Source organism: Pistacia vera, unplaced genomic scaffold (genome assembly GCF_008641045.1).
Source record: "Pistacia vera cultivar Batoury unplaced genomic scaffold, PisVer_v2 Contig303, whole genome shotgun sequence".
In the NCBI taxonomy this organism is placed as follows: domain Eukaryota; kingdom Viridiplantae; phylum Streptophyta; class Magnoliopsida; order Sapindales; family Anacardiaceae; genus Pistacia; species Pistacia vera.
The window spans coordinates 541,983-567,051 of NW_022196117.1; the positions used below are offsets into that span (position 1 = coordinate 541,983).

General features: G+C 37.5%; 6 protein-coding genes across 6 annotated transcripts; 3 read left to right on the top strand and 3 right to left on the bottom strand.

The window, feature by feature from the left end:
* Nucleotides 1-18: 18 nt before the first annotated feature.
* Nucleotides 19-5,735, top strand: LOC116135782 (receptor-like protein 7). Its single transcript, XM_031421496.1, has 2 exons — nucleotides 19-3,224; nucleotides 4,742-5,735. The coding sequence occupies exons 1-2, from the start codon at nucleotides 669-671 to the stop codon at nucleotides 5,561-5,563; spliced, it is 3,378 nt and encodes a 1,125-aa protein (XP_031277356.1). The 5' UTR covers nucleotides 19-668; the 3' UTR covers nucleotides 5,564-5,735.
* Nucleotides 5,736-8,328: 2,593 nt separating this feature from the next.
* On the bottom strand, nucleotides 8,329-9,114 carry LOC116135777 (transcription factor bHLH140). The gene has a single exon (XM_031421491.1). The coding sequence runs from the start codon at nucleotides 9,070-9,072 to the stop codon at nucleotides 8,563-8,565; it is 510 nt and encodes a 169-aa protein (XP_031277351.1). The 5' UTR covers nucleotides 9,073-9,114; the 3' UTR covers nucleotides 8,329-8,562.
* Nucleotides 9,115-11,636: 2,522 nt separating this feature from the next.
* LOC116135774 (UPF0098 protein CPn_0877/CP_0992/CPj0877/CpB0906) lies at nucleotides 11,637-12,382 on the top strand. The gene is made up of 2 exons (XM_031421489.1): nucleotides 11,637-12,072; nucleotides 12,178-12,382. The coding sequence occupies exons 1-2, from the start codon at nucleotides 11,647-11,649 to the stop codon at nucleotides 12,250-12,252; spliced, it is 501 nt and encodes a 166-aa protein (XP_031277349.1). The 5' UTR covers nucleotides 11,637-11,646; the 3' UTR covers nucleotides 12,253-12,382.
* A 1,258-nt stretch (nucleotides 12,383-13,640) lies between these two features.
* LOC116135791 (BAG family molecular chaperone regulator 4) lies at nucleotides 13,641-16,585 on the top strand. Its single transcript, XM_031421509.1, has 4 exons — nucleotides 13,641-13,849; nucleotides 14,076-14,335; nucleotides 14,557-14,703; nucleotides 16,167-16,585. The coding sequence occupies exons 1-4, from the start codon at nucleotides 13,648-13,650 to the stop codon at nucleotides 16,368-16,370; spliced, it is 813 nt and encodes a 270-aa protein (XP_031277369.1). The 5' UTR covers nucleotides 13,641-13,647; the 3' UTR covers nucleotides 16,371-16,585.
* A 31-nt stretch (nucleotides 16,586-16,616) lies between these two features.
* LOC116135790 (ammonium transporter 3 member 3-like) lies at nucleotides 16,617-20,245 on the bottom strand. The gene is made up of 3 exons (XM_031421508.1): nucleotides 17,625-20,245; nucleotides 17,253-17,535; nucleotides 16,617-17,165 (listed from the first exon to the last, which is right to left on the bottom strand). The coding sequence occupies exons 1-3, from the start codon at nucleotides 18,264-18,266 to the stop codon at nucleotides 16,663-16,665; spliced, it is 1,428 nt and encodes a 475-aa protein (XP_031277368.1). The 5' UTR covers nucleotides 18,267-20,245; the 3' UTR covers nucleotides 16,617-16,662.
* Nucleotides 20,246-22,538: 2,293 nt separating this feature from the next.
* Nucleotides 22,539-24,755, bottom strand: LOC116135785 (ammonium transporter 2). Its single transcript, XM_031421498.1, has 4 exons — nucleotides 24,047-24,755; nucleotides 23,641-23,926; nucleotides 23,449-23,552; nucleotides 22,539-23,055 (listed from the first exon to the last, which is right to left on the bottom strand). Exons 1-4 carry the CDS (start codon nucleotides 24,686-24,688, stop codon nucleotides 22,618-22,620), a joined length of 1,470 nt encoding a protein of 489 aa, XP_031277358.1. The 5' UTR covers nucleotides 24,689-24,755; the 3' UTR covers nucleotides 22,539-22,617.
* Between the last annotated feature and the right edge of the window lie 314 nt (nucleotides 24,756-25,069).

Genomic DNA, 25,069 nt, shown 5'->3' on the forward strand with positions numbered 1-25,069 from the left:
TCATAAAACAAACACGTATATTTCTAATTAACATCAATCATAAATGCATAAAGTATCAAAATGTACTGAAACATCAAAAGAGTTAAACTGAACGACTGCTAAATGTAGTAAAACTATAATATTACAAGTACTTCCCTTAGCAAATCTTATTATATTATTAAACTGTTTGAGGGTCTATTTTTAATAATTGGATGTTTACCTAAAACCCTGTACTGGGAGCCAAAATCTATGACAATGTTGAAAAACTGGGGAGTAGTTGGTTTTTGATTTTTCTTATTAAATAAGACGTTTCAAATTGAAGCTACCGCACACAAAAGTCTACAACATTATCGATTAAATAATAAAGTCGACCGTGGAGCCCTTTTGTAAGATGATAAACTAGTTGACAACTAATACTACAAAAAAATACTACACGTTGTCTACTTTGAATATTCTCATATGTTGACTATTCTATTCTGTTGAATTTCTCTCCATTGTTGCTTCTTCTTCAACCTCCAGTTCATACTTTGGTTGCCGTCTCCTGCCAACTTTGACACAGTTTTGGTCGGCCATAATTTGAAGCTATAAGCCAAAAACTCATGTTAGTGGGTATGCAACTTCTTAAAGTCACAACAAGATTGTATGTCCTTTAAGTTTCAGTTTATGGGTGTTTTTGGTTTTAGTTACCAATGAGAAATCTACCGTCATGGCTTTTTTTGATCTTCTTTTTAGCCAACTGCTTCCGCATCTCTGTAGTTTTGGTTTCTGGACAATGTCAGAGTGATCAGCAGTCATTGTTACTCCAACTCAAGAACAGCGTCGTGTTCAATTCTAATTCATCTGTAAATCTGGCGCAGTGGGATCAAAACTCAGATTGTTGTAATTGGAGTGGTGTTGACTGCGATGACGCTGGGCATGTTATTGGTCTCAACTTGAGCAATGAATCAATCTCCGGTGGAATTGAGAATGCGACTGGTCTATTCGCTCTTCAGAATCTGAATAGCCTAAATTTGGCTTATAATAAATTCAATGCAATTCTAATTCCGTCCAGGTTGGCCAATCTCACAAACTTGACTTATCTGAATCTTTCTAATGCTGGCTTCGCAGGACAGATTCCCGGTTCGATTTCAGGCATGACAAAGTTGGTTACACTTGATTTGTCAAGTCTTACCTTCGTGGGAGTTTCTCTCTTGAAACTTGAGAATCCGAACTTAAGCACGTTTCTACAGAACTTCACAGAGATTAGAGAACTGTATCTTGATGGTGTAAATATATCAGCCCAGGGAAATGAATGGTGCCAAGCTTTATCTTCTTCACTGCCCAATCTGCAAGTTTTGAGCATGTCCAGCTGTTTTCTTTCAGGCCCTATAGATTTATCCCTTGGGAACCTTCAGTCACTCTCAGTAATTCGTCTGAATCAGAACAATCTATCGTCCCCAGTTCCAGACATTTTGGCGAATTTCTCCAATTTAACCTCCTTGCATCTCAGTAATTGTGGGCTACAAGGAACATTTCCAGCAAAGATATTGCAGGTACCAACACTAGGGACTCTTGATTTATCGCATAACAATTTACTTCAGGGATCTTTGCCAGACTTTCCTCGAAATAATTCTCTTCGATCCTTGATGCTTCAAGAAACAAGTTTGTCGGGGCCACTGCTAGATTCCATTGGAGAGCTTAAAAGTTTGTCAAGAATAGAGCTCACAAGCTGCAATTTCACCGGACCAATTCCCACTTCATTATCTAATCTCACCCAATTAGTTTATTTGGACTTGTCATTGAACAACTTCACTGGTCCAGTCCCACCTCTTCATATGTCCAAAAATCTCTCCTATCTAGATCTCTCTCAAAACCATTTGACTGGTGCAATCTCATTCACTGACTGGAAACAGCTTTTGTATCTTGTTTATGTTGACTTATGGAACAATTCACTTGAAGGAAAAATCCCCTCATCTCTGTTTTCAAGGCCATTGCTGAAGCAGCTTCAGCTTGCTAACAACCAATTCGAGGGCCAACTTCCTGAATTTTTAAATCCATCCACCTCTGTGTTGGAAACCCTTGATCTAACTGGCAACAGATTAGAAGGGCATATTCCTATGTCTATCTTTGAACTCAAACACCTAAGTATTCTCCTACTTTCTTCCAACAAGTTCAATGGCACTGTACAGCTAGATAAGGTTCAAAAGCTTAGCAATCTTACAAGGCTGGACTTTTCATACAACAGCTTAGTAGTGAATGCTAGTAGTGGTAGCTCTTTCCCCCCCAAGATTAGCACATTGAAGTTGGCTTCTTGCAACCTGAGCATGATACCTGACCTCAGGAACCAAACAAACCTATATCAATTAGATCTTTCAGACAACCAAATTTCGGGAGAAATACCTAACTGGATATGGAGAGTTGGTAATGGCAATCTCATCCATCTAAACCTTTCACATAATCTTCTGGTGGGTCTGCAAGAACCATATAATCTTTCCAATCTCAGTGTCCTTGACCTACACTTCAACAAGCTCCAAGGAGAGATCCCAAAGCCACCACAGTCTGCAATCTATGTGGATTACTCATGTAATTTTTTTACTTCCATCCCAGCTGACATTGGTACTTTTCTCCCAGTCGCCATATTCTTTTCCCTTTCAAACAATAGCCTCACAGGAGTTATCCCTGAAACAATATGCAATTCCACATATCTTCAAGTTCTTGACTTGTCAGAGAACAATTTGAATGGCACGATACCAACTTGTTTAATCCAAAAGATCGAGGCTCTCGGTGTTCTAAATTTAAGGAGAAACAATCTCACTGGAACTATTCCTGATGCATTTCCAGGAAATTGTGCATTGCAAACGCTAAATCTCAATGGAAATCAACTAGAAGGAAGGGTTCCTAAATCTCTGGCTAATTGCACAACGCTGGAGGTGTTAGACCTTGGAAACAACCAGATCACTGACAATTTTCCATGCTGGTTAAAGGAAATCTCTAGTTTTCGTGTCCTAGTCTTGCGATCCAACAAATTTTATGGAAAGATTGGTTGTCCAGAGATACAAGGCAACTGGTCAATGCTTCAGATTGTCGACTTAGCTTCCAACAACTTTAGTGGAAAACTACCAGCTCTATGCTTAACAACCTGGAAGGCAATGATGGCTGATGAAGATGAAGCCCAATCAAATCTCAAGCACCTTCGATTTGAGTTCCTGGGACTTACCCAATTATACTACCAGGATTCAGTAACAGTTACCAGCAAAGGTCAAGAGATGGAGCTAGTGAAGATCCTAACTATATTCACCTCCATTGACTTGTCAAGCAACAAACTTGAAGGGCCAATACCAGAAGTGATGGGACAATTCATATCACTCTATGTTCTCAACTTGTCAAATAATGCTCTCACAGGAACCATACCATCAGCTATTGGAAACTTGCGACAATTGGAGTCCTTGGACCTCTCAGTAAATGACCTGAGTGGGGAAATCCCTTTACAACTTGCAAGCCTAAATTTCCTCTCATTCGTGAATCTCTCAAATAATCACTTTGTGGGAAAGATACCATCAGGTACTCAGCTCCAATCATTTTCATCAACATCTTTCGAGGGTAATGAAAGATTATGTGGCCCTCCTTTGACAAATAATTGCACAACAAATTCCAGCAAGTCAGAACATTCAGCGCCAGCTTTAAGTAAAGAATTTGATTGGCAGTTCATAGTTATTGGAATTGCATTTGGGATAGGTTCAGCAGTAGTTGTTGCACCCTTGATGTTTTCAGACAAAGTAAACCAATGGTACGACGATCACATCATCGACGAACTTCTAATGGTGATTCTCCCCATGTTTGGGTTGATGTACAAGACTTCTCATCAAAGAAGAATCGAAGCAGAGGAATATTTCGAAGACGAAAACACAGATGAAGACGACGTTGATTTTGATGAAACGCAAACCAAAGAATTTCGCGGGCGGTATTGTGTGTTTTGCTCAAAACTCGACGTTACAAGGAAAAGTGTTGTTCATGATCCTACATGTACTTGCCATCAATCACCGCCCATATCGTCTTCTACTTCCACTTCATCCTCATCTTCTTCATAGGCACATTCCGTTAAAAGTTAAGCTTTCTTTGTTCCTTTCTCCTTTTGTATTTTGTTCTGTACATACAATACAAAAAGCATCAACCCTGGAGCAGGGGTGATGGCAACAGAACCTGAAAACAAAACTGTGTTATGTTGTATACAACTGAGTGTATCAAATTTTGGTGCTTAAATTCGCACGAATAATTGCTATGCGGCTCTAGTTTTGAATGAGGAATTTCGTCGAACAGGCAAGGCTTCTAAAACAAATATGTATATAGCTAGAACTGCCTACAAGAGTTTATTACAATTTTACCCTTGAGATTTCCTTAATAATAATTTCCCTATGAGCTATCATAGATACCAATTGACCCCTTCTCGCTGTATCTTACCGTTAATTCGTTAAATTAAATAACAAAAATTTAACGGAATACCAACGATAACGAGTAAATTGTTATTTCTGGTATTTTATGAAAACTCAAGGGAAAAGTTCATTAAACCCATAGCTAAAATATGACTTTAGTATCCACTCATGGGTAACCCAATAATAAAGGTAAACAGTTACTCGAAGTCTCACGATGGCAGTTTACTATACAATAATTTCCTTTGAAGATTGGTTAAGGTACGCATGTCGTGAGTTAGCCCAAACACCTCAATTAACGAATATATATATNATACTACCAGGATTCAGTAACAGTTACCAGCAAAGGTCAAGAGATGGAGCTAGTGAAGATCCTAACTATATTCACCTCCATTGACTTGTCAAGCAACAAACTTGAAGGGCCAATACCAGAAGTGATGGGACAATTCATATCACTCTATGTTCTCAACTTGTCAAATAATGCTCTCACAGGAACCATACCATCAGCTATTGGAAACTTGCGACAATTGGAGTCCTTGGACCTCTCAGTAAATGACCTGAGTGGGGAAATCCCTTTACAACTTGCAAGCCTAAATTTCCTCTCATTCGTGAATCTCTCAAATAATCACTTTGTGGGAAAGATACCATCAGGTACTCAGCTCCAATCATTTTCATCAACATCTTTCGAGGGTAATGAAAGATTATGTGGCCCTCCTTTGACAAATAATTGCACAACAAATTCCAGCAAGTCAGAACATTCAGCGCCAGCTTTAAGTAAAGAATTTGATTGGCAGTTCATAGTTATTGGAATTGCATTTGGGATAGGTTCAGCAGTAGTTGTTGCACCCTTGATGTTTTCAGACAAAGTAAACCAATGGTACGACGATCACATCATCGACGAACTTCTAATGGTGATTCTCCCCATGTTTGGGTTGATGTACAAGACTTCTCATCAAAGAAGAATCGAAGCAGAGGAATATTTCGAAGACGAAAACACAGATGAAGACGACGTTGATTTTGATGAAACGCAAACCAAAGAATTTCGCGGGCGGTATTGTGTGTTTTGCTCAAAACTCGACGTTACAAGGAAAAGTGTTGTTCATGATCCTACATGTACTTGCCATCAATCACCGCCCATATCGTCTTCTACTTCCACTTCATCCTCATCTTCTTCATAGGCACATTCCGTTAAAAGTTAAGCTTTCTTTGTTCCTTTCTCCTTTTGTATTTTGTTCTGTACATACAATACAAAAAGCATCAACCCTGGAGCAGGGGTGATGGCAACAGAACCTGAAAACAAAACTGTGTTATGTTGTATACAACTGAGTGTATCAAATTTTGGTGCTTAAATTCGCACGAATAATTGCTATGCGGCTCTAGTTTTGAATGAGGAATTTCGTCGAACAGGCAAGGCTTCTAAAACAAATATGTATATAGCTAGAACTGCCTACAAGAGTTTATTACAATTTTACCCTTGAGATTTCCTTAATAATAATTTCCCTATGAGCTATCATAGATACCAATTGACCCCTTCTCGCTGTATCTTACCGTTAATTCGTTAAATTAAATAACAAAAATTTAACGGAATACCAACGATAACGAGTAAATTGTTATTTCTGGTATTTTATGAAAACTCAAGGGAAAAGTTCATTAAACCCATAGCTAAAATATGACTTTAGTATCCACTTATGGGTAACCCAATAATAAAGGTAAACAGTTACTCGAAGTCTCACGATGGCAGTTTACTATACAATAATTTCCTTTGAAGATTGGTTAAGGTACGCATGTCGTGAGTTAGCCCAAACACCTCAATTAACGAATATATATATTAGCTCGGACATTTCAATTAACAAATATATATATGACTTCTGTGAGTTTCAAATATTGGAAAAAAAAAAAAAAGTAAATAAATTTGAAACCATTTCAAGTTTTAATCAAATATTAAAAGAGCATGTCAAATTATCATTAAAATATATATACCATAAAACCTATATAAGATAATATCATTGTACTATACATTACTTTAGACAAATAAACTTATAGTCCATAAATATTACAATTTTTATATCATATTGTGTACAATATTATAAAAGATCATTAATTGTATATCTTTGATAATGCCTTATCCATACCTTGCTTGATTATTGTTTATGGATAGGGATGGCAACTTGCCCCATACCGGGCTAGGATTCCCCGCAATAAGCGAGGACAAGGATAGGTCAAGGATAGCTGCCCGACCCACCTCAACCATATTTTACAATAATACCCTTAAACATTAAGATAATTGCATATCTACCTTTTGCAACATATAACCCATATTTTTTTTTCCAAACCAACCCTAATTCTCTAAACCTCCTCCATGGCTTCATCTCCATTGTCTTCACTCTTCAAGTTATCTTCGCTACGATGTCGCCTCTTCGTCTCTGTCGTCTTCACTCTTCAGCTTCTCCATTTCTTGATTCTCCTGTGTCTTCACTCAATCACCTTCTCCTTGTCTTTAGCCTTTAGTTATAGAATTCAATTACAGCTTCTCCATTTCTCAGTTCTATTATAGGTAAGATTCATACAATTTTTATGACTTGGTGGTGTGAATAGAAAATTGGAAGCTTGGGTTGATTCAGTTGGTGTGAATTTTAATTTCCTAAACAATTATGTTTTTCGGTAGAATAGGGCGGGACGAGGATAAGGAAGGATCAACCCTTTTCCATGGGGCGAGGATGGGATTCCCAATCATCCCTATAGTGGGGACTGGGCAAGGACAAGGAATCCCCTTTCCCCGTCCCTGGCCCCGCCCCGCCTCGCCCCACCTCGCCCCGCCCCGTTCCGTTGCCATCCTTATTTATGAAACTTCAAATCAAGGGTCTATGATTCTGAAAGAACTTAATTCTTCCAAGCTGTATTAAATGTATGAGGGTACAATGATATTTTCCTTCCTTTTGGCAAATTTTAATTTTTAAAATTTGCATGTATTTTGAACAAAAAATTTATGAATATTATTAGTGTAAATTTTTTTTCTTTTTATATGGTGCTAAAGATCTCTAGTTGAATTGAAATTCGAAAGTAAAAGAAATAGTAATAACGGGAGAATTGTTGCATGTGTTGGAAATTAATAGGTCAAGATTTTTACTTCGTACAAATTTTAAATGGGCTCAATAGTGTATTGTTGTGGGCTCAGCAAACTATAAAGGCTGGTCCTATTAGATATCAATGGGTTCAATTTGGAATAATAAAGTTTTCGAGGACTGAAAAGACAATTAATTAATTTAATTTCACCAACTTTTTTTTTTTTTTGCTATTTCAAAGGTTTGACTTGTTCATCTCCATCTCATTTCTAACACGTTAATGCAAAACTATATGTTCCCTTTACAGTCAATTTATTTTTTCAGGTATATTTAAAAGTTTTATAAGTTCACCTTCACCAGAAAATCAATCTGATGTTTCCACCCTTTTCATTTTGCTGGGGGCCTTTCTCTCTTTCTCGGTTTCTGCTCAGAAAGTGAGATTTAAAATGACAGAGTCGGTAGGTTTTACAGATTCTGAATCTTGAAATTGATAAAAGTTCTTTCTTGTTTCAAAAGAAAAGAAAAGCAATTTATATTAATTAATATTAGTCCGGCGAGGGTTATCGTACGTGAACAGTAATGAAAACTAGGAGCAGGTGAACAAGATCTTCAAGTACGCCATATTCTACCTACATTCCCAAGATGAAAAGAGGATTTATATTGAAGAAACTGCATGCATAAAAGAACTATAAATTAAGGAGAGGGCTTGAACTATTCATTCATTCATTGACAAAAGAGTCTATGAGCAACTTTCCGGTTCCGGCCAAACAAATAAAAATTTCATGAGGAAGTGATTAATTTGGAGTGTTTTCACATAAATTTCCAATAGAGTAAAAGGTATATAGCAGCATCCTAATATAATATAACCTACTCGGGGCAGGAGATTCTTTTCCATATCTAGAGCTACAAGAAGACGATTTGTTAAGAGTTTTCATACTCATACATAACGTACTACAGAATATTTATACCTAAACACAGAACAAAGCCTACTACTCATATCATTTCCCATTATTTTAAGCACGTAGCTGGCTCCTAACATCACCACAATTCCACACAGAATCCGTACACTCGCATAACGAGAGAGAGAAAGAGAGAGTTCGAAGCTAACTACTAAACTAGTATTTCGTTTGGTCATCTAAATACAGTGTCTCTTCACCTTGGAAGTAATTAAAATCCTGGAAATTAGCTTGAGGTGGTGACGGAACCACAACTGATGGTTGCACTACTGGAGGCGAGTAGTTGGTAATGTTTGAGTTGAAAGTAGTACTGAAACCCTCTTGGAAATGGAGGGGAGTTTGAAGGAAAGTACAAGGGTCTTCATCGACAAAATTCATAAGGTTTTGGTGAAGCCATATCTGAGCCTTGAGGAACTTCACATAGTGAATGGCTTCATCTAGCATGGACACTGTGTCCATCTTAGTTCCGCCTGGAACCAAGCTCTGCAAGATCTTGAAACGATCACTGATTCGGTGCCTCCTTTCTCTAGCAGCCACGCTTTGAGGATCAGTCGACAGCTTCATCACTCCTTTGCTTCTGTTCCCACCCCTCTTCTTGCCCTTGCTGCTGCTGCTACCCGAAGACGACGACCCAGTTGAGTTGATGTTATCATTTGAAAAACAGTCCATTATTCGTGGACTTGAGGACTTGAGAGCTGAAGAGACATATATATAGAGAGAGCAACATGTGGCAATGTCGATAGTTTGAAAGGGAGTGTCGAGATGTCGTCACAAGTCAGCCAATCTCTGGCACAGGATTCGGATGTCTATCCTAGTGTTGTAGGGCAGCAAGTAGACTATAACCTACGCCAAAGGAATTAGCTTTGCTTGTTACTGTGTTTTATTTAATACTCTTCTCACACTAATGCTACCCCACAACACAATTCACCAATACCTTAAACGAGTCGGCAACAATACATAGAGCAACATAGAGAGAGAGAGAGAGAGAGAGAGAGAGAGAGAGAGAGAGAGAGATTTGTCTTTGTCGTTTGGTCAGTTTTGAAGAGAAAGGAGGGAGGTGGGGGTCCTTCCCCTGAAATCAAAGTGGATGTAACACAGTGGGAAGTGTGTTAAATCCAATAACCAAACCGTTGCCGGGCTTCTAAATTAATGTACGAACGACGCCTTTTTTCTCCTAAGGTTGTTCACTGTTTACTGAGTGAGAATAACTATTCACGATCTTTCACAAAACTATTTATAAAGAAGAAAAAACAAAAGAGCTCATCAGGGCCTGCCTTATCTTATCAATCAGCTCTTCTTTTCAAGAGATTTTTGGAGTAAATTCGTTTGAAAACAGTGTTAAAATTCAAGTTGGTTCCACTCAATGCAACCCTGGAACCCACCTTGATTTTCCATAGGCCCAAAGTGGTAGTTTGTTTTTGGTGAACGAAACGATATATCATTCAACTCCAAGGCATAGAAAATTTCAATTTCAATATGAATATGATCGCATTTCTTACCTTTGGTGAAACTTGATCAAAGGCAGGTCCCATATGTGGAATATATGTTGTTTTTTGAGAAGAGAAAGATTCAAAGATGTTCCTCTTTGATAAACATATTTTAAACATCGTACCCTTTCGTGGGGGGTCCAAAGTTAAATTTTCATTTAAAAAAAGGACTTGGCACTAGCAATCTCAATAAAAGGTTAGTATATAGGTCAAAAAAAATTTCTCTCTTACCAAGTAGGGCTAGAAAGATGAAAAAGCCTCATTTATGAGTATGAATCTGAGAATCTCTATATTCCCCAAGGCTCCATTCACATTCAGATTTAACTCCATTCTCTCTCCGCACATGAAGATGTTGTCTGCTGATCAACCATGGTTAACTAATTGACCATTTCGACTAGCAATACCACATGTATGGCTCCGGTTTTTGCGTTGGTTTGGTAGAACCCTAATTATTCTTACTTGTTGGGCTCAAAATTTACCTGCTTTACTTGTGCTACTGCCTACTGAAATCTAACCTTCTTACCTTTCATCACACATCAGTCAATCTCTTCTGAACTCTATCATGGTGGTACGTACAACACTAACTATAATAATCTCATTAACTTGATGGGTTTTATTACTTTATTAAAGCTATTGACTTGACTAGTTAAAAAAACCTATATCAAAAGAAGATAAAACGACAACGTCTGCAGTCGTGCTGGGACAGTCTAGCTAATAACTGTGCAATTAGATGTAAGATCAGACGAATTACATAATTTCAACTCCTTTACAGTGAAAACATGGCAACTTTTTTTGCAGCATACCATATATATATACGAAAAACCTGTAGAACTCTTCATATAAATCATATCATTTCATACATATATAGCCACAAGGTCAAACTCTTTCTGAAATTCCAGTGACATGTTTCTTTCTTTGTACCAATCCATAGTACATATTTACTCAAGTAAAATCAAATTTATCTATTTCCAGCAAGAAATATGACCCTGAAGTGAAAACAAATTTATTTATGAAAATGACTAAAGGTAAAGGGAGGAAGACTTGGGGAGAGCTAGTAGCTTCAGTGTTGACTGGGTAAAGTTCAGTTCAATCGGGACCAAATTAAACCTTCTCTTCTCTGCGGTTATGGCTACCTAAATACGTATAGTTTTTGAAGCTGGAAAATATGAGACACTGTTGCAGCGTTAAGTGACTGTCCCAAGTACTTAAAATAGACTTTATTTGGACTTTACGTGTTCCATGCAAATGAATCCATGGCAAGTCGCAATGTCACATAGCCCTTTTTCTGAAAATTAAATCAGCAATACTAATTTCGCTTCTCTTTTGATTGACCTTTCAAGGTTTCCAGACACAGGAACTGCACCAAACTAGGACTACTCGTAATTAAGCCTCCATTTGTTGTCGTCGGTCGTTGTCCCTACCTTTCACCAGTAAAAGACGCAAACTAGATTCTCCACCGTCCCAGGCGACCAACACTTTCTCATTATTGGACCCAACAATGCAAAGATCACACAGCCCAATTATGACCCAGTTCATTATTATAGGCTGAATCCAATTCGATCCAATTGATCACCTTTGTTCTGTCTAGAACGCTCCACAGTTCTCCACGTATTACCACACGCGTCTCCAGCCCCAGCTCTTAGCACCTTCTTTCGACAACACGAAACTTCTCGCAGCACGTGTCACTCCATCTCCCTCGTTATAAAGAAACAATCTCAAGAACCGTTCAACGTAACTAAAGTGAAACTTGTGAGAAATGGCTAGTGATGAGTTCAGATTGGTGTCTCCACAAATAGATAATGAAGGAAGGTTGCCGAGAAAGTTCACAGGAGAGGGACAAGGTGCAAAGAAGAACATATCACCGCCGCTAGAATGGTACAACGTGCCACAAGGAACCAAGAGCCTGGCTCTGGTGGTGGAGGACGTAGATGCACCGGACCCGAGTGGGCCGATTGTGCCGTGGACCCATTGGGTTGTGGTGAACATACCGCCAACTTTGAACCGTCTCCCTGAAGGGTTCTCCGGGAAAGAAGAGGAGATGGGTGGTGAATATGCTGGGATCAAAGAGGGTAACAATGACTGGAAGGTTCCCGGGTGGCGTGGACCCAAGTTGCCAAACCATGGCCACCGGTTCGAGTTCAGGCTCTATGCTTTGGATGATAAGATGAACCTTGGTAACAAAGTACGTGGTATATGTATATGATCAACGTGCATGTAACTTCCATTGGTATTTGATTACGTTCACTTAATCATAACTAAATGAAACTAATATGGATCTGTGTTGCAGGTGACGAAGGAGAAGCTGCTGGAAGCAATTGAAGGGCATGTGTTGGGAGAAGCAGTCTTGACGGCCAATTTCTGAAAATTTTGGTGTAGTGTATTGAAAGTGTACTCTTTTGAATACGTGACCTGATATGTAACTCCTTTACTGATCGTCCTTTAAATTCTTGTTCTTATATATCCGTGGGCAGGCAATATTTCCCATTGATTCATTGAAGATTATATTTAGGGATTGCAATATTATTAATTTAAGTTACTTATTAGATTAAAAGTCCAAATAACCACAAATGAACAATTTGTTAATTTGTTTGATGTTTGATTTTGACATCAGTTATTCGCACATGGAAAATACTAAAATGATTTAAAAATCACACGTGATATGAGGAGAATGAATCAAATAAAAGGTGAAGAGTAATATTTAAAGTGGTTCGGATACTCTAAAGCGAATCTTACGTCTACTGCTATTGTATTAATAAGAGAAAGAGAGAGTGATTAGGTCGCGTTTAGCGAACTGAGTTATAGTTTAGAGAGAGAGAAAGAGCTATTTCAACGTAAAGGAAAATACTTTATTTATAATGAGAAAGTTCAAGGTAATGATTATGAAAGCTGCAAATGAGTAGGTGTCGTGTAAATTCTTTCTTTGCGTCTCATTGATCACCTGTCCGAGAGATTTTCTCGATTAAAGCAGGGTTTTGACACATGAGCGATCTCCAGCTGTTTGTTGGCCTGACACTCATGTACTGCATTTACAAGAGCCATGCCACTTGCATTAGGCGCGATGTGAATGTACCTAGACGGCACAGAACCCTTCTAAACTCTGATCATCCTTTACTGACGAGGCTCTACGTCAACTCTATTTTTTTTTCCGACATAACAATTTGGAATAATTTGCTTCGACTATTACTAACAATAAGTTAAAATAAAATTTTAGTGTTCGGAAAAGGGTCATACTGATGATTTAAAGGATTTTTTTTTCTTAATTTATGAAATATGGAATTAATTAAATATAGAAGATATATGTAACAATTATACTATGTCTAGTATATAAAATTTGGTATACAAGTAATGATCGGAAAAATAAAGATGTAAAATTAACTCATTAAATAAAAATAAATGATATATCGAATTATAACAAGGGTTAATGACAAGTGTCGTTCTACTTGATGTTGTAAAATGGAATCATGGTGCACCCAAAAAAACGACGCCGTTTAAATGACACTAAATGCACATGTATTAATAATCCAAAGAACATTGATCTGCCTGCGGTTGTGCCCGTGCCACTCTTCCAGCAGATTCCACATCTTGATAACCGACCAACCGTTCCGTATTTAGAAGCACTTTTGAGTTTGATCTCTCAAAACCCTCCTTCTTCAATTAGTAAATTATCAGTCAACGCACTACTCCTTTCTAATTTTGAAAACTGTTTCGGGATCTGACTGAAATCGGAACGACTGTGTTTTATCTTGAGCTTTAGACGATGAAGAATTCAAACACTCAGAACGAACAATTGGAGTGGGGAATGAGGCCAGGTGGTATGCTCGTCCAAAGAAGAGACGATGAATCTGATCATCATCATCATCAAGACGTTGCAGCTGCTTCACATTGCCCCATGATCGAGATCAATGTCGCTCATGGTCCCGCGCAGTACAATGTTCATGTCCCTGCTGAATCCACTTTTGGTAATAATTTATAATTCTCTAATTAATAAATGTTGGGAATTGAACTAACCAATTTTGTTTCATTAAGAGTCTTAATTTATTAACACTATTTGGACTGATAAGTGTTTGTGTTAGTCTTATTTGATTAGTATTAGGATTAGGATTATTAGTTCGAGTGGAATTAGGATTTATGCTCCTATTTGAAGCTTTCGTATTATCAGTTTATAGTTTTTAATATCAATGACAGGGCATCTGAAGAGAGCTATTGTGGAGAAAACAGGATTGGAGCCTCAACAGCAAAAGCTTTTGTTTAGGGGAAAAGAAAGAGAGGACAGTGAACATTTGCACACTTGTGGTGTGAAAGATAAGTCAAAGATTTTGCTTTTGGAGGAATTGCCAAACAAAGAAGAGAAGAAGCCTGAAAAGATTGAGGATAGTGAAGAGATGAGAAAGGCTCTCCAATCAGTTGTTGGAATCAGAGCCGAGATTGATAAGCTATCAGAAAGGGTATTTTTTTATGTGTATATTGTGAATGATTATATGAAGTTTCTTAGAGGGCAGTACGCAAAATTTTAATATTTTAATAAGTCAAAATATTACCAACTCCTATCAACTCTTATATATAATTGTTAATTCTAGCATGCACGAGTTGAGCTGTGTTTGTAGGAGAGGTCATCTAAGCAAGTTAAGTTCACTCAATCCTCACTTGGGTTCTTTTGTTATTGTAGGTAACTGCATTGGAAGTAGCTGTGAATAGTGGGACCAAGGTGGCTGCTGAGGAATTTGATATGTCTGCAGAGTTACTCATGAAGGAGTTGCTGAAATTGGATTCCATTGAGGCTGAAGGTGAAGCAAGAATGCAGCGGAAGGCTGAGGTCAGTATTTATGGCATCCATTTTACATATTCTATGATATAACCATTAGATAGAATTAAAGGATTGATGTTTGTTATGGCTGTATGTTATCGTGTTCTGTATTTAGGTTGTTCAGTTGTATCTCTTTTGTTGGCTATCAAAGCCAGTGACTATTCTCCATCAATTTTTTGAAATATCAGTATCTTCCTAGAATGTATGTATTAGTTTTATTTGGCATACTTAGTATGAAATGCAATTCTTACTAAGGAATCTGACAAGAAAAAGAAAATTCCAGGATAGTTTTTAGAAGGATTAAATATAATTCTATTAGATATGGGATCTTTTCCAACTTCCGAAGCTTGAGATTGGTGGTGGAGGATGTGATTATGACAGGGAGATATATAGTGCTGCAGGTGTTGTTTTAGATTATTAACCTGGCAATGCAGATGGTAACGTTTGATCTGTCGCATATAAGGATGTCCATTGACGTTATGATGAATACATGAGAGTTAAGTGCTCTGACCTGTGCCTTTGACATTTCAAGGATGCTGTATGTATAGGAGAGCCTTTGGAATTTGATTGTCTAACTGAACTATCTGATGACTATCAGCCACATTTGATGGGGTAGAGGGTTCTTTGGCTGTGGCAAACATAGTTCTGGTGAATTGGTTAATTAAAATTGCACAACCCAGTCCAACGGTCTCCTCTTCATGATAAGTTTGTTAGGACACTCATCAATGGCATTTGTCTGTGTGATCCTTTGGGAATTTATGATTGTAAGTTCAGTTGTTATCTAGTGATGGAACCTTTAGTTTCATTGCTATATCACTGAAACCTGGTGGAGTTGGGGTTATGATCTTATCCTCTGGTATGGTGAAAAGTAAATTGGGAAAGAATGGAAATTTTTAATTTCATAGTTGTAGCATAACAGTAGATGGCCTAGAGAACACACAAACTTGCCCATGCAAGGTAAATTTAAGAAGAAAATGCATCTTCAGTTGAGTTGTGATTCCACCTTTTTTCCTTCTGTGGATCAACCCAAACCTGGAAGAGCATAGAAGGAAAATCATCACTATGTTCAATTTAGGATACAGTTTTGCCGGGAATCTTTTATGTATTCTTTATACGTGATTTAGCTTCTATAAGATGATGTTCCCCTTTATGGTCTAAATTGTGACATACAAGTATTAAACTGGATGGACGGATTTTCTGTTTGCATTTGAATGAGTATTTTGACACGAGCTGAATATTAGTGTAACATCTGTCTTCCACTTCATGAAATATTAAACTTCTATAGGTTAGGGTCATCATTTACATCATGCCAAAGATTAAGAGTTTTCTGCAACCAGTATCTGTGTATGTAACCCTATATAACTTAAAATGTGTGGCAAGGTTCAAGCTTTACAAAATTATGTACAAACTTTTGCAACTTTTGTTATGTTTCATTAAATTTTGGTGCTGCAACTTATAACTCCCCTGAACAGGTGTGTCGCGTCCAGAAGTTCCATGAGACACTGGACAGTCTCAAGGCAAAAAATTCCAACCCATTTAGCAACAGTAGCAATCCTAATGCTGTCATGGTGACAACCCAATGGGAGACCTTTGACTCTGGAGTGGAAAGCTTGAATCCTCCTCCCCCAAAGCCATCCTCAACTACCATAAATCAGGACTGGGAACAGTTTGATTAATTTAGTATTTGCTTTGTTGTTTTAGTCTATGAAACTTGGCAGGACATATAATATATAGCAGCTGGAGTACCTTTTTTAATGGTTTCTGTGCCCTATTTAAATGTTAAGTTTCTGTTTGAATTAGAGACCTTATAACTTTAAAGAGTACTGAAGACAATGAGAATCTGTATACTTTGATTTTAATTTATATTAATATTACATGATCTAATATTCCATTGTGGCCTTCAATTCTTAAATGTGCGACTGTCTTTTTGATTGTTGAGGATACTTTTTATGTGTCTTCTCATTAAGATCAAACTAAGGGACCAGACATCTCTACAGCACCATTGTTCCCATTATTATATGTAGGTCTTTCCCTCTGTCCTTGTCCAGCTGTAGCATAGGCTTCTTCTCCGTGGACTGCAGCGTCCCCTATTTTGAGCTCTTCTTCAGTCATTCTTAGGGGTGTTATTACTTTGATTACGTGGAGAATGATGGATGTAACAACTACATTCCAACCTATTACAAAGCATGCTCCCAACAACTGCTTCAGAAATTGCATTCCACCGCCGCTTCCATAGAAGGCACCTTTTGAGTTGGGCACCGCCAGGAACATGCTGCTGAGACTTGGATGGGCAAAGAGTCCTGTAAGAGCTCCACCCAAGATTCCAGCAACAGCATGGGTATGTAATACACCAAGGGTGTCATCAACCTTTTGCAGCACTTGCAGCTTGTTGCTCAAACACGTCATGGTGTACCAAGGAATGCTTCCTGAGGCTATGCCCATTACCAGTGCAGCCCATCCCTGAACAAGACCTGTAGGGGATATATGGTTGGGAGTTAAGGAAGATGTTGTTTATCTTGAAGATTTGAGGTTTAGTTTTTCAGTACAAGGGATCTTACCTGCTGCAGGTGTGATGCAAACCAACCCGGTTATCATTCCCTGAATGGCTCCGTATACAGAGGGTTTCTTGAAGACAACATCCCAGCAAATCCACACAAGGAGACTGGTGGTGGCACAGATGTGAGTGTTAAGAACTGCAAGCGAGGAATCTACATTGGCAGCGAAAGGATCTCCTCCATTGAAACCAGTCCAGCCCATCCAAAGAATTCCAGCTCCAGCCAAAGCCAGTGGGAGATTGTTTGGCTGAAATTCTTCCTGGTCTTCCTTTAATCTTGGTCCTACCTACAGGAGAAACAGAGCAGGTCAGATTATATTGATATCAAAGTTTGCAATATATAAATGCATTGACTTGCTTAGAAAAGAGGCCTAACCCAGTAAGCTGCTGTGAATCCTGCTGCTCCAGATGCTAAATGGACAACATAACCACCTGCATAATCCATGATTCCCCATTGGAAGAGGAAGCCTCCGCCCCATATGCTAAATGCCACAACACTGTAAGAGAAAGTGATCCACAATGGTACAAACATTACCCAAGCTTTTATGCTCATCCGACCCAGAACGGACCCCGCAAGGAGCACAACAGTTACTGCTGCGAAGGCATATTGGAAGAAGACCACAACAGCCATGGGGTAGAGTGGTTGAATCGCTGGAGTTATGTTTTTGTATTTTGTTGCAGGGAGGAAAGCTTGGAGGACCAGGAAGTCCTGGGAAGCGGCAAGGCCAGCTTTGCCCCAGAATGGCAGAAGTTGATTACCAAATGACATCTTGTATGCCCAGAGGATCCAGCAAGGCATAACAGCAGCAAAGGCATAGAGTGCCATGAAGGCTGAGTTGACAACCCATTTCCTCTTGACAAGACCTGCATAAAGTATCACCAGCCCCGGCATGCCTTGCATGCCAACAAGAGCTGCAGATACCATTTGCCATGCATTGTCACCCTTGTTTAGCCAGTCAGGTACGGCTGCAGTGGTGCCCTGCTGGTACGCCGTCGGAACAACTGAAGCAGCTGCCATTATTGGTTTTGAGGCTTGGTGTCTTGCTCCAAACTCTTCACAGGTAAGATAACAAGGAGCTTATTTTATAGAGTTCAAAATTTAAAATGCTTGGTACAAGATTCCTATAAAGAATTTAGCATAGACCCGTTATCACAGGAAGCTCCCGTCGGATGATTACAATTGTTGAAGTCTAGGATGGCATATGTATCATTTTGTAGTCAATGGAGTAGCTTGTTATTATATTGAATGCAGTTTTCCAACTAGGGGAGATTCCATGAGATTCTTGGCAAATTTCCAGATCTTAAATCAAGGAAAGAAAACTAGCAGCACATGAGTGATGCTTGGCCCTGACTGCGGAAAACTAGAAATTAAGACTCTGCAAGAAATTTCCATCCCAGCTGGGAATGAAAGTGATACTTTTTAATCTTAATGTTGATTTTTTAGGTTTTAACTTTATAGTGTGTCCTAGATGTGACCCAACTTGCAGGCTCCTAGATTCCGTATCTTTTTGGTACAATGGATGCCATGGGCAGCAGAATCTTTGGCTAAATTGAAAATTAGAAATGGGATTAAATATTATATAGCTTGCAAGTCGTTCAAGAGTTCAAACCTTAATCTCCACCATATATGGGAGTTTACTTTCAAAGTAAATTAACTGCAGATCTCTAGGAATCTATTAACCAATCTTCTTCTAGCAGCAAGATGCAAGTCGAAACGTATAAATTACAGAAGTCTGCTTGTGAAGTCTTCCTGCTGAAGAAGAAATATTTTTTCAAGTAGGCTAGCTGCCTTATTCTTGAGGCTTGGCCTTAAAGCATGGTGGCCGAAAAATTAAATTCTAAACCTGAATAATTTGCGTTCCAAGTGACTTCCGTGAATATTGACTAATGGGTTAATTTCTACAAAATGTATATAGTGTTCCAAGTATGTTTGAAGATTTGATCAACAATACGTAATATCAAGCGAGTCCCATTACTTTCTCACCAAATTTTGTGGTGAGAAAAGTCAAAGTCTTTTTTTGTTAAGTAATGTAGGAATTGACTTAAAAGTAGTTCGAACTAAAAAAATCAATGAAAAGAATAAATTTTTTTGATCCGTTAGACCAATCCCTTAAAAGGTTATTAGTAAATGTTTTATATGTCCCTAATTGGACTCAACCTCTTTTAAGTGTAGGTCAAATAGTACAAAGAGGTTATTTATTTATTATTATTATTTTTTTTTTTTTTAGTGATTAGGGTGTTTGGGTCCATTTGTGCATACCTTAGAAAAGTCAAAGTCACAAGCATATTTTGTTGAAAGTTTCAAAGTGAGTCTAAATTACACACTTAATCTAGGTTACTGTAGGGTGGATTACTAAAACACTATTTCAATTTTGGAATGAATTAAATAAACATGAAGTTTTTAATGTTGTTTAAACGATATAAACATATTGCTTAAGAGAGAAGCTTATAAATAACCTTACATCGCTTAAGAGATGGTCATTTAGTAAAAAGTTTTAAATTTCGTAATTTTTTAATTCATTTCAAATTTGAAATCGTATTTTAATCAAATTTCCCAGGTTTTTTTCTGGCCCATTACTATTCATTGAAGAAAAAGGTTTAAATTTTATATTGAACCCTAATCCTAAAAGAAAAACCTAATTTTTATAATTCTCAAATCAATCTAACAATTGATTTTTCTTTATCCTTAGTGCCCTCCGTATGGACGAGTTCATACAATCATTATGCTTAATTGATTTGTGAAAGAACAAATTAAAGTAAAAAAAGCCTTTAACGATAGTAAATTTATTAAACCTTGTATGAATTTATTAATTAAATACATCTAATCGTAACCCACCCTTATCTTGGGTTTATAGGAATTGAGATTAAAAATTTTGTTTTATGTTCCTCTCATATTTCCTTGTAGTGCCATATTTGACTAAGTCGTCTCTACTATGGGTCATACTTAATAAATACATTATAAATGCTATATTTGACTCAAGTCGTCTCTACTATAGGCCATATTTAATAAAAANCGTTATCTTTTTGGTACAATGGATGCCATTGGCAGCAGAATCTTTGGCTAATTGAAAATTAGAAATGGGATTAAATATTAGAAATGGGAGTTTACTTTCAAAGTAAATTAACTTGAACCAATCTTCTTCGTGCAGCAAGATGCAAGTCGAAACGTATAAATTACAGAAGTCTGCTTGTGAAGTCTCCCTGCCGAAGAAGAAATATTTTTTTCAAGTAGGCTAGCTGCCTTATTCTTGGGCCTTGGCCTTAAAGCATGGTGGCCGAAAAATTAAATTCTAAACCTGAATAATTTGCGTTCCAAGTTACTTCCGTGAATATTGACTAATGGGTTAATTACTGCAAAATGCATATAGTGTTCCAAGTATGTTTGAAGATTTGATCAACAATACGTAATATCAAGCGAATCCCATTACTTTCTCACCAAATTTTGTGGTGAGAAAAGTCAAAAGTCTTTTTTGGTTAAGTAATGTAGTAATTGACTTGAAGTGGTTCGAACCCAAAAAATCAATAAAAAGAGTAAATTTTTTTGACCCATCAAGCCAATCCTGTTAAAAGCTTATTAGTAATGTTTTACATGTCCCTAATCGGACTCAACCTCTTTTAAGTGTAGGTCAAATAATACAAAGAGGTTATTTATTCTTTTTTTGGGGTGATTAGAGTGTCTGGGTCTGCTTATGCACACCTTAGAAAAGTCAAAGTCACAAGCACATTTTGTTGAAAGTTTCAACCATAAAGGGTCTATTTGGTAATTTTAGAAAGTAATTAAGTGAGTCTAAATTACACACTTAAACACTATTTTAAGTTTGGAATGAATTAAATAAGTATGAAGTTTCTAATGTCGTTTAAATGATTTAAACATATTGCTTAAGAGATAAGCTTAAAAATAATCTTACATTGGTTAAGAGATGGTCATTTAGTAAAAAGTTTTAAATTTCATAATTTTTTATTTTATTTTAAACTTTAAACTGTATTTTAATCAAATTTCTGGGTTTTTTTTTTCTGGTCCTTTACTATTCATTGAAGAAAAAGGTTTAAATTTTATATTAAACCCTAGCGCAAAAAGAAAAACCTAATGACTTTTCCTGTTGATCCTTTAGCGTCTTTTGTAATCATTACGTTTAATTGATTTGTGAAAGAACAAATTAAAGTGAAAAAAGCCTCTAACAGTAGTAAATTTATTAAACATTGTATGAATTTATTAATTAAATACATCTAATCGTAACCCTTATCTTGGGTTTATAGGAATTGAGATTAAAAATTTTGTTTTATGTTCCTCTCATATTTCCTTGTAGTGCCATATTTGACTAAGTCGTCTCTACTATAGGTCATACTTAATAAATACATTATAAATGCTATATTTGACTCTAGTCGTCTCTACTATAGGCCATATTTAATAAAAATACATGTTATAATATTATTAGTATCCATAAATAATTTGGTGTACCATTGATTTCTCCGCTTGTACGATTGTACAAGCTGTTTTTGCATTTGATATTCTAAAAGAATAATACTTTGGGTACTAATGGATGAGTACTAATCTGTGTACTAACTAAAGCATAGTACTCGTACTATGTGCATAGTACGGGTACTATGCTTTAGTTAGTACACATATTAGTACCCATCCGTTAGTACCCATAGCATCACTCATTCTAAAAACAGAACCCATTAAACTATTGCAAAATTATATTTACGGGAGAACGACATGTTTTCACCCAAGGCTTGGCGAAACGATATTTTTTCATTATTTGTTAGGTTCGGTTATGTTTTTCGTTAATATTTTACTGAAAAGACAAAAATACTCTTAAATATTTGACTTTATAAATTTTTATTATTTTTTAACTAGCAAAAAATTCAAATATTAAAAAGTCGAAAAAAAAAAAAAATAGTTAACCTTACCAAAAAAGTTATGAGTAATGCTATGAAATTGTTTAAAGTTAAATGACTTTAATATTTATTTATTTGTAATGTCATCAATATCTCATCACTATTATTCAATAATCTACTAACTTTATAATGTTTTTTATTCTTACTAATTAACCTAGAAAATTAATATTCTTAATTAATTAAATAGATAAAGGAAAAAATGTATCTTTACACTTGAACTAATAAAAAATAAGACTTTGACTTAACAAAATTTTAATTTATAATAAACTAATTAAAAGTATTTTCGTCTTTTCAAACAAATATTAACTAAAAACAGTAAAAGAACTCGAGGAATGATGGAAAAGTGTCATTTTGAAACTTGACGGGTGAAAAAGTGTCGTTTTGCCAAATCTTGGGTGGGAAAATGTCATTCTCCCTATATTTACAGTAGCAAAAGTTTACAAATTCATGCCCCATTAATCCCATTTCACTTACAAATTAATAGTAACTCCTCTTGCACCATTAATGTAAGGTGATGGTGCTATGTCCTCTGCATATGAAGAAGATGAAGCCAAGCCATGCCTTCTCGGGTCATATCTCTCTCCATCTCCCCATAGAGCATAAGCTTCTTCTCCGTGGACGGCGTCATCTCCGATCGCAAGCTGATCCTCCGGCATTCTCAATGGTATGAACACTCTTATAGCTAGAAGAATGATGGTGGTTGAAACTAAATTCCAACCAATAACAAAAGCAGCACCAGCCATTTGCTTCAGGAGTTGCACGCCACCATTTCCTCCGTAAAATGCACCTCTTGTGGGCTCTGGTAGAATGAGCTTGCAGAGCTCTGGCTCGGCCAATAGGCCCGTTAAAATCGCACCCAAAAGCCCAGCCACCGCGTGTGTATGAAACACACCTAGAGTATCGTCCACCTGAAAAAAGAATCAAGATTTCACTGTCTCAGCTTTGAAATTTTGATAGTGAAGTGCCAACAACCGTGATCTGCTGCAGAACCTGGACATTTTTGTCGATTTCTTTTGACTTTTCAAGCGTTATATTAGTTCTTATTACCTATTCAATAAAATAAAAAAAACCAAGTGCCATTATCTAATCCCATTTATGAGGTTGGTAGATTTTGGCAAACGTGCGGATTATTAAAACCATTTAATGTGCACAAACAGCTTTGTTATGTCAAATTTTTTCTTCTTTTTCTGTGATTGGGAAGTGGGAAAGATGAGGTGGGAAATGAAAGGAGCCGCCTTAATTACAATTAGTCAAGCCTTAATGAATAATCAAAAATAAAATAATCGATGGTGTTTTTTGACCTTTTGTAGAAGAGTAGACTTCTTGTGAAGGATCATCATGGACACCCAAGGAATGCTTCCTGATAGAATTCCCATCACTATAGCCGCCCACGATTGCACCAACCCTATTCCAAACTCAAGTAATTACATCAATAGTTCATACAAATGATTAAATTTTATCGAAAAATTATTGATCTTTAATGTTCAGAATACCTGCTCCTGGAGTAATGCAAACGAGTCCGGTCATCATGCCCTGAACCGCTCCGATCACGGAAGGCTTCCCAAAGTAGACAACGTCAAGAGTCGTCCATACAAGAAGGCTCGTGGCGGCGCATACATTTGTGTTTAACACTGCTATTGACGCGTCAAGGTTGGCGGCATATGGAGCCCCACCGTTGAAACCTGACCAGCCCATCCATAGCAGCCCAGCACCCGCAAGCATCAGTAGAACATTGTTCGGAGGAAACCTTTCCCTGTCACTCTTTAGCCTTGGCCCTACCTGTTTTCATACATTACAACACAAATTTAACAAACAAAATTTTCTCAGCTCAAGATTTTATGTATTCAAACGAGGCAAATTCCAAGTTGATTTTTTTTTTTTTTTTTTAATTCTACTTACCCAATAGGCCGCAGTTAAACCAGAAATTCCTGAGGAGAGGTGAATAACGTAGCCGCCGGAGTAATCTATGACACCCCAGTGGTAGAGAAAGCCGCCACCCCAAAGACTAAAAGCACCGACGGTGTAGGAGAAGATAAGCCATAGAGGCACAAAAGCCATCCAGGCCTTGATATTCATGCGGCCAAGAACCGATCCAGCTAACAAAATAAGCGTGATAGCGGCAAAAGTGAATTGGAAATACACGAGAGAGGCCATGGGATAGAAAGGCTCGGTCACCTCAATTTGGCCCTGATATGTATGGTAGCTTTCCGGGACTCTGGCTCGCTTAAGTAAGTAGTTTTGGCCGAGAGCTGGCGCACCCTTGCCCCAAAAAGGGAGTAGTTGGTCACCAAAAGCCATGCGGTAGCCTACAAGAACCCAGCAAATGAGAACGGCCGCGAAGGCATAGAGGGCCATAAAGGCAGAGTTCACAGCCCATTTCTTTTTGACGATGCTGGCGTAGAGGATAACAAGACCAGGCATGCTTTGGATGCCCACGAGAGTGGCTGCTGTAAGCTGCCATGCATTGTCGCCTTTGTTAAGCCAGTCAGGAACCGACGGGAGTTTCTCTTGGTAAGCAATTGGTATTTGAAGGGTAGCCATGGCTCAACTTGGGGCGAAAAATTTGAAAGTTTTGTTTTGATTTTTGTCTTGATATTGGGCTTTCTGAATCTCTGAAGCCAATATCTTTGTAAGAGATGTGTTTGCGAAGACTTTAATATATATAGAGGTTTGGTGGATTGGCGTGTAGGGAAAGGTAGAAAGCATTTACAGACTTCATTCGTTTGATCAGCTGCTAAATTTTAGAAAACTATTTTGGAAGGTTCCTGTGAAAATGAAAGGATTATGCAGCTGCTTTCTCGCACGATTAAATTATGAGGAGACTCAAGTACGAAGTGACTAGTACTATTCTTATTGGTCTAATTGTCCATCTAGAAAGCGTAAGGAATTTTCTCTGCTGGGTCCGTCAAGACTCGGTAAATA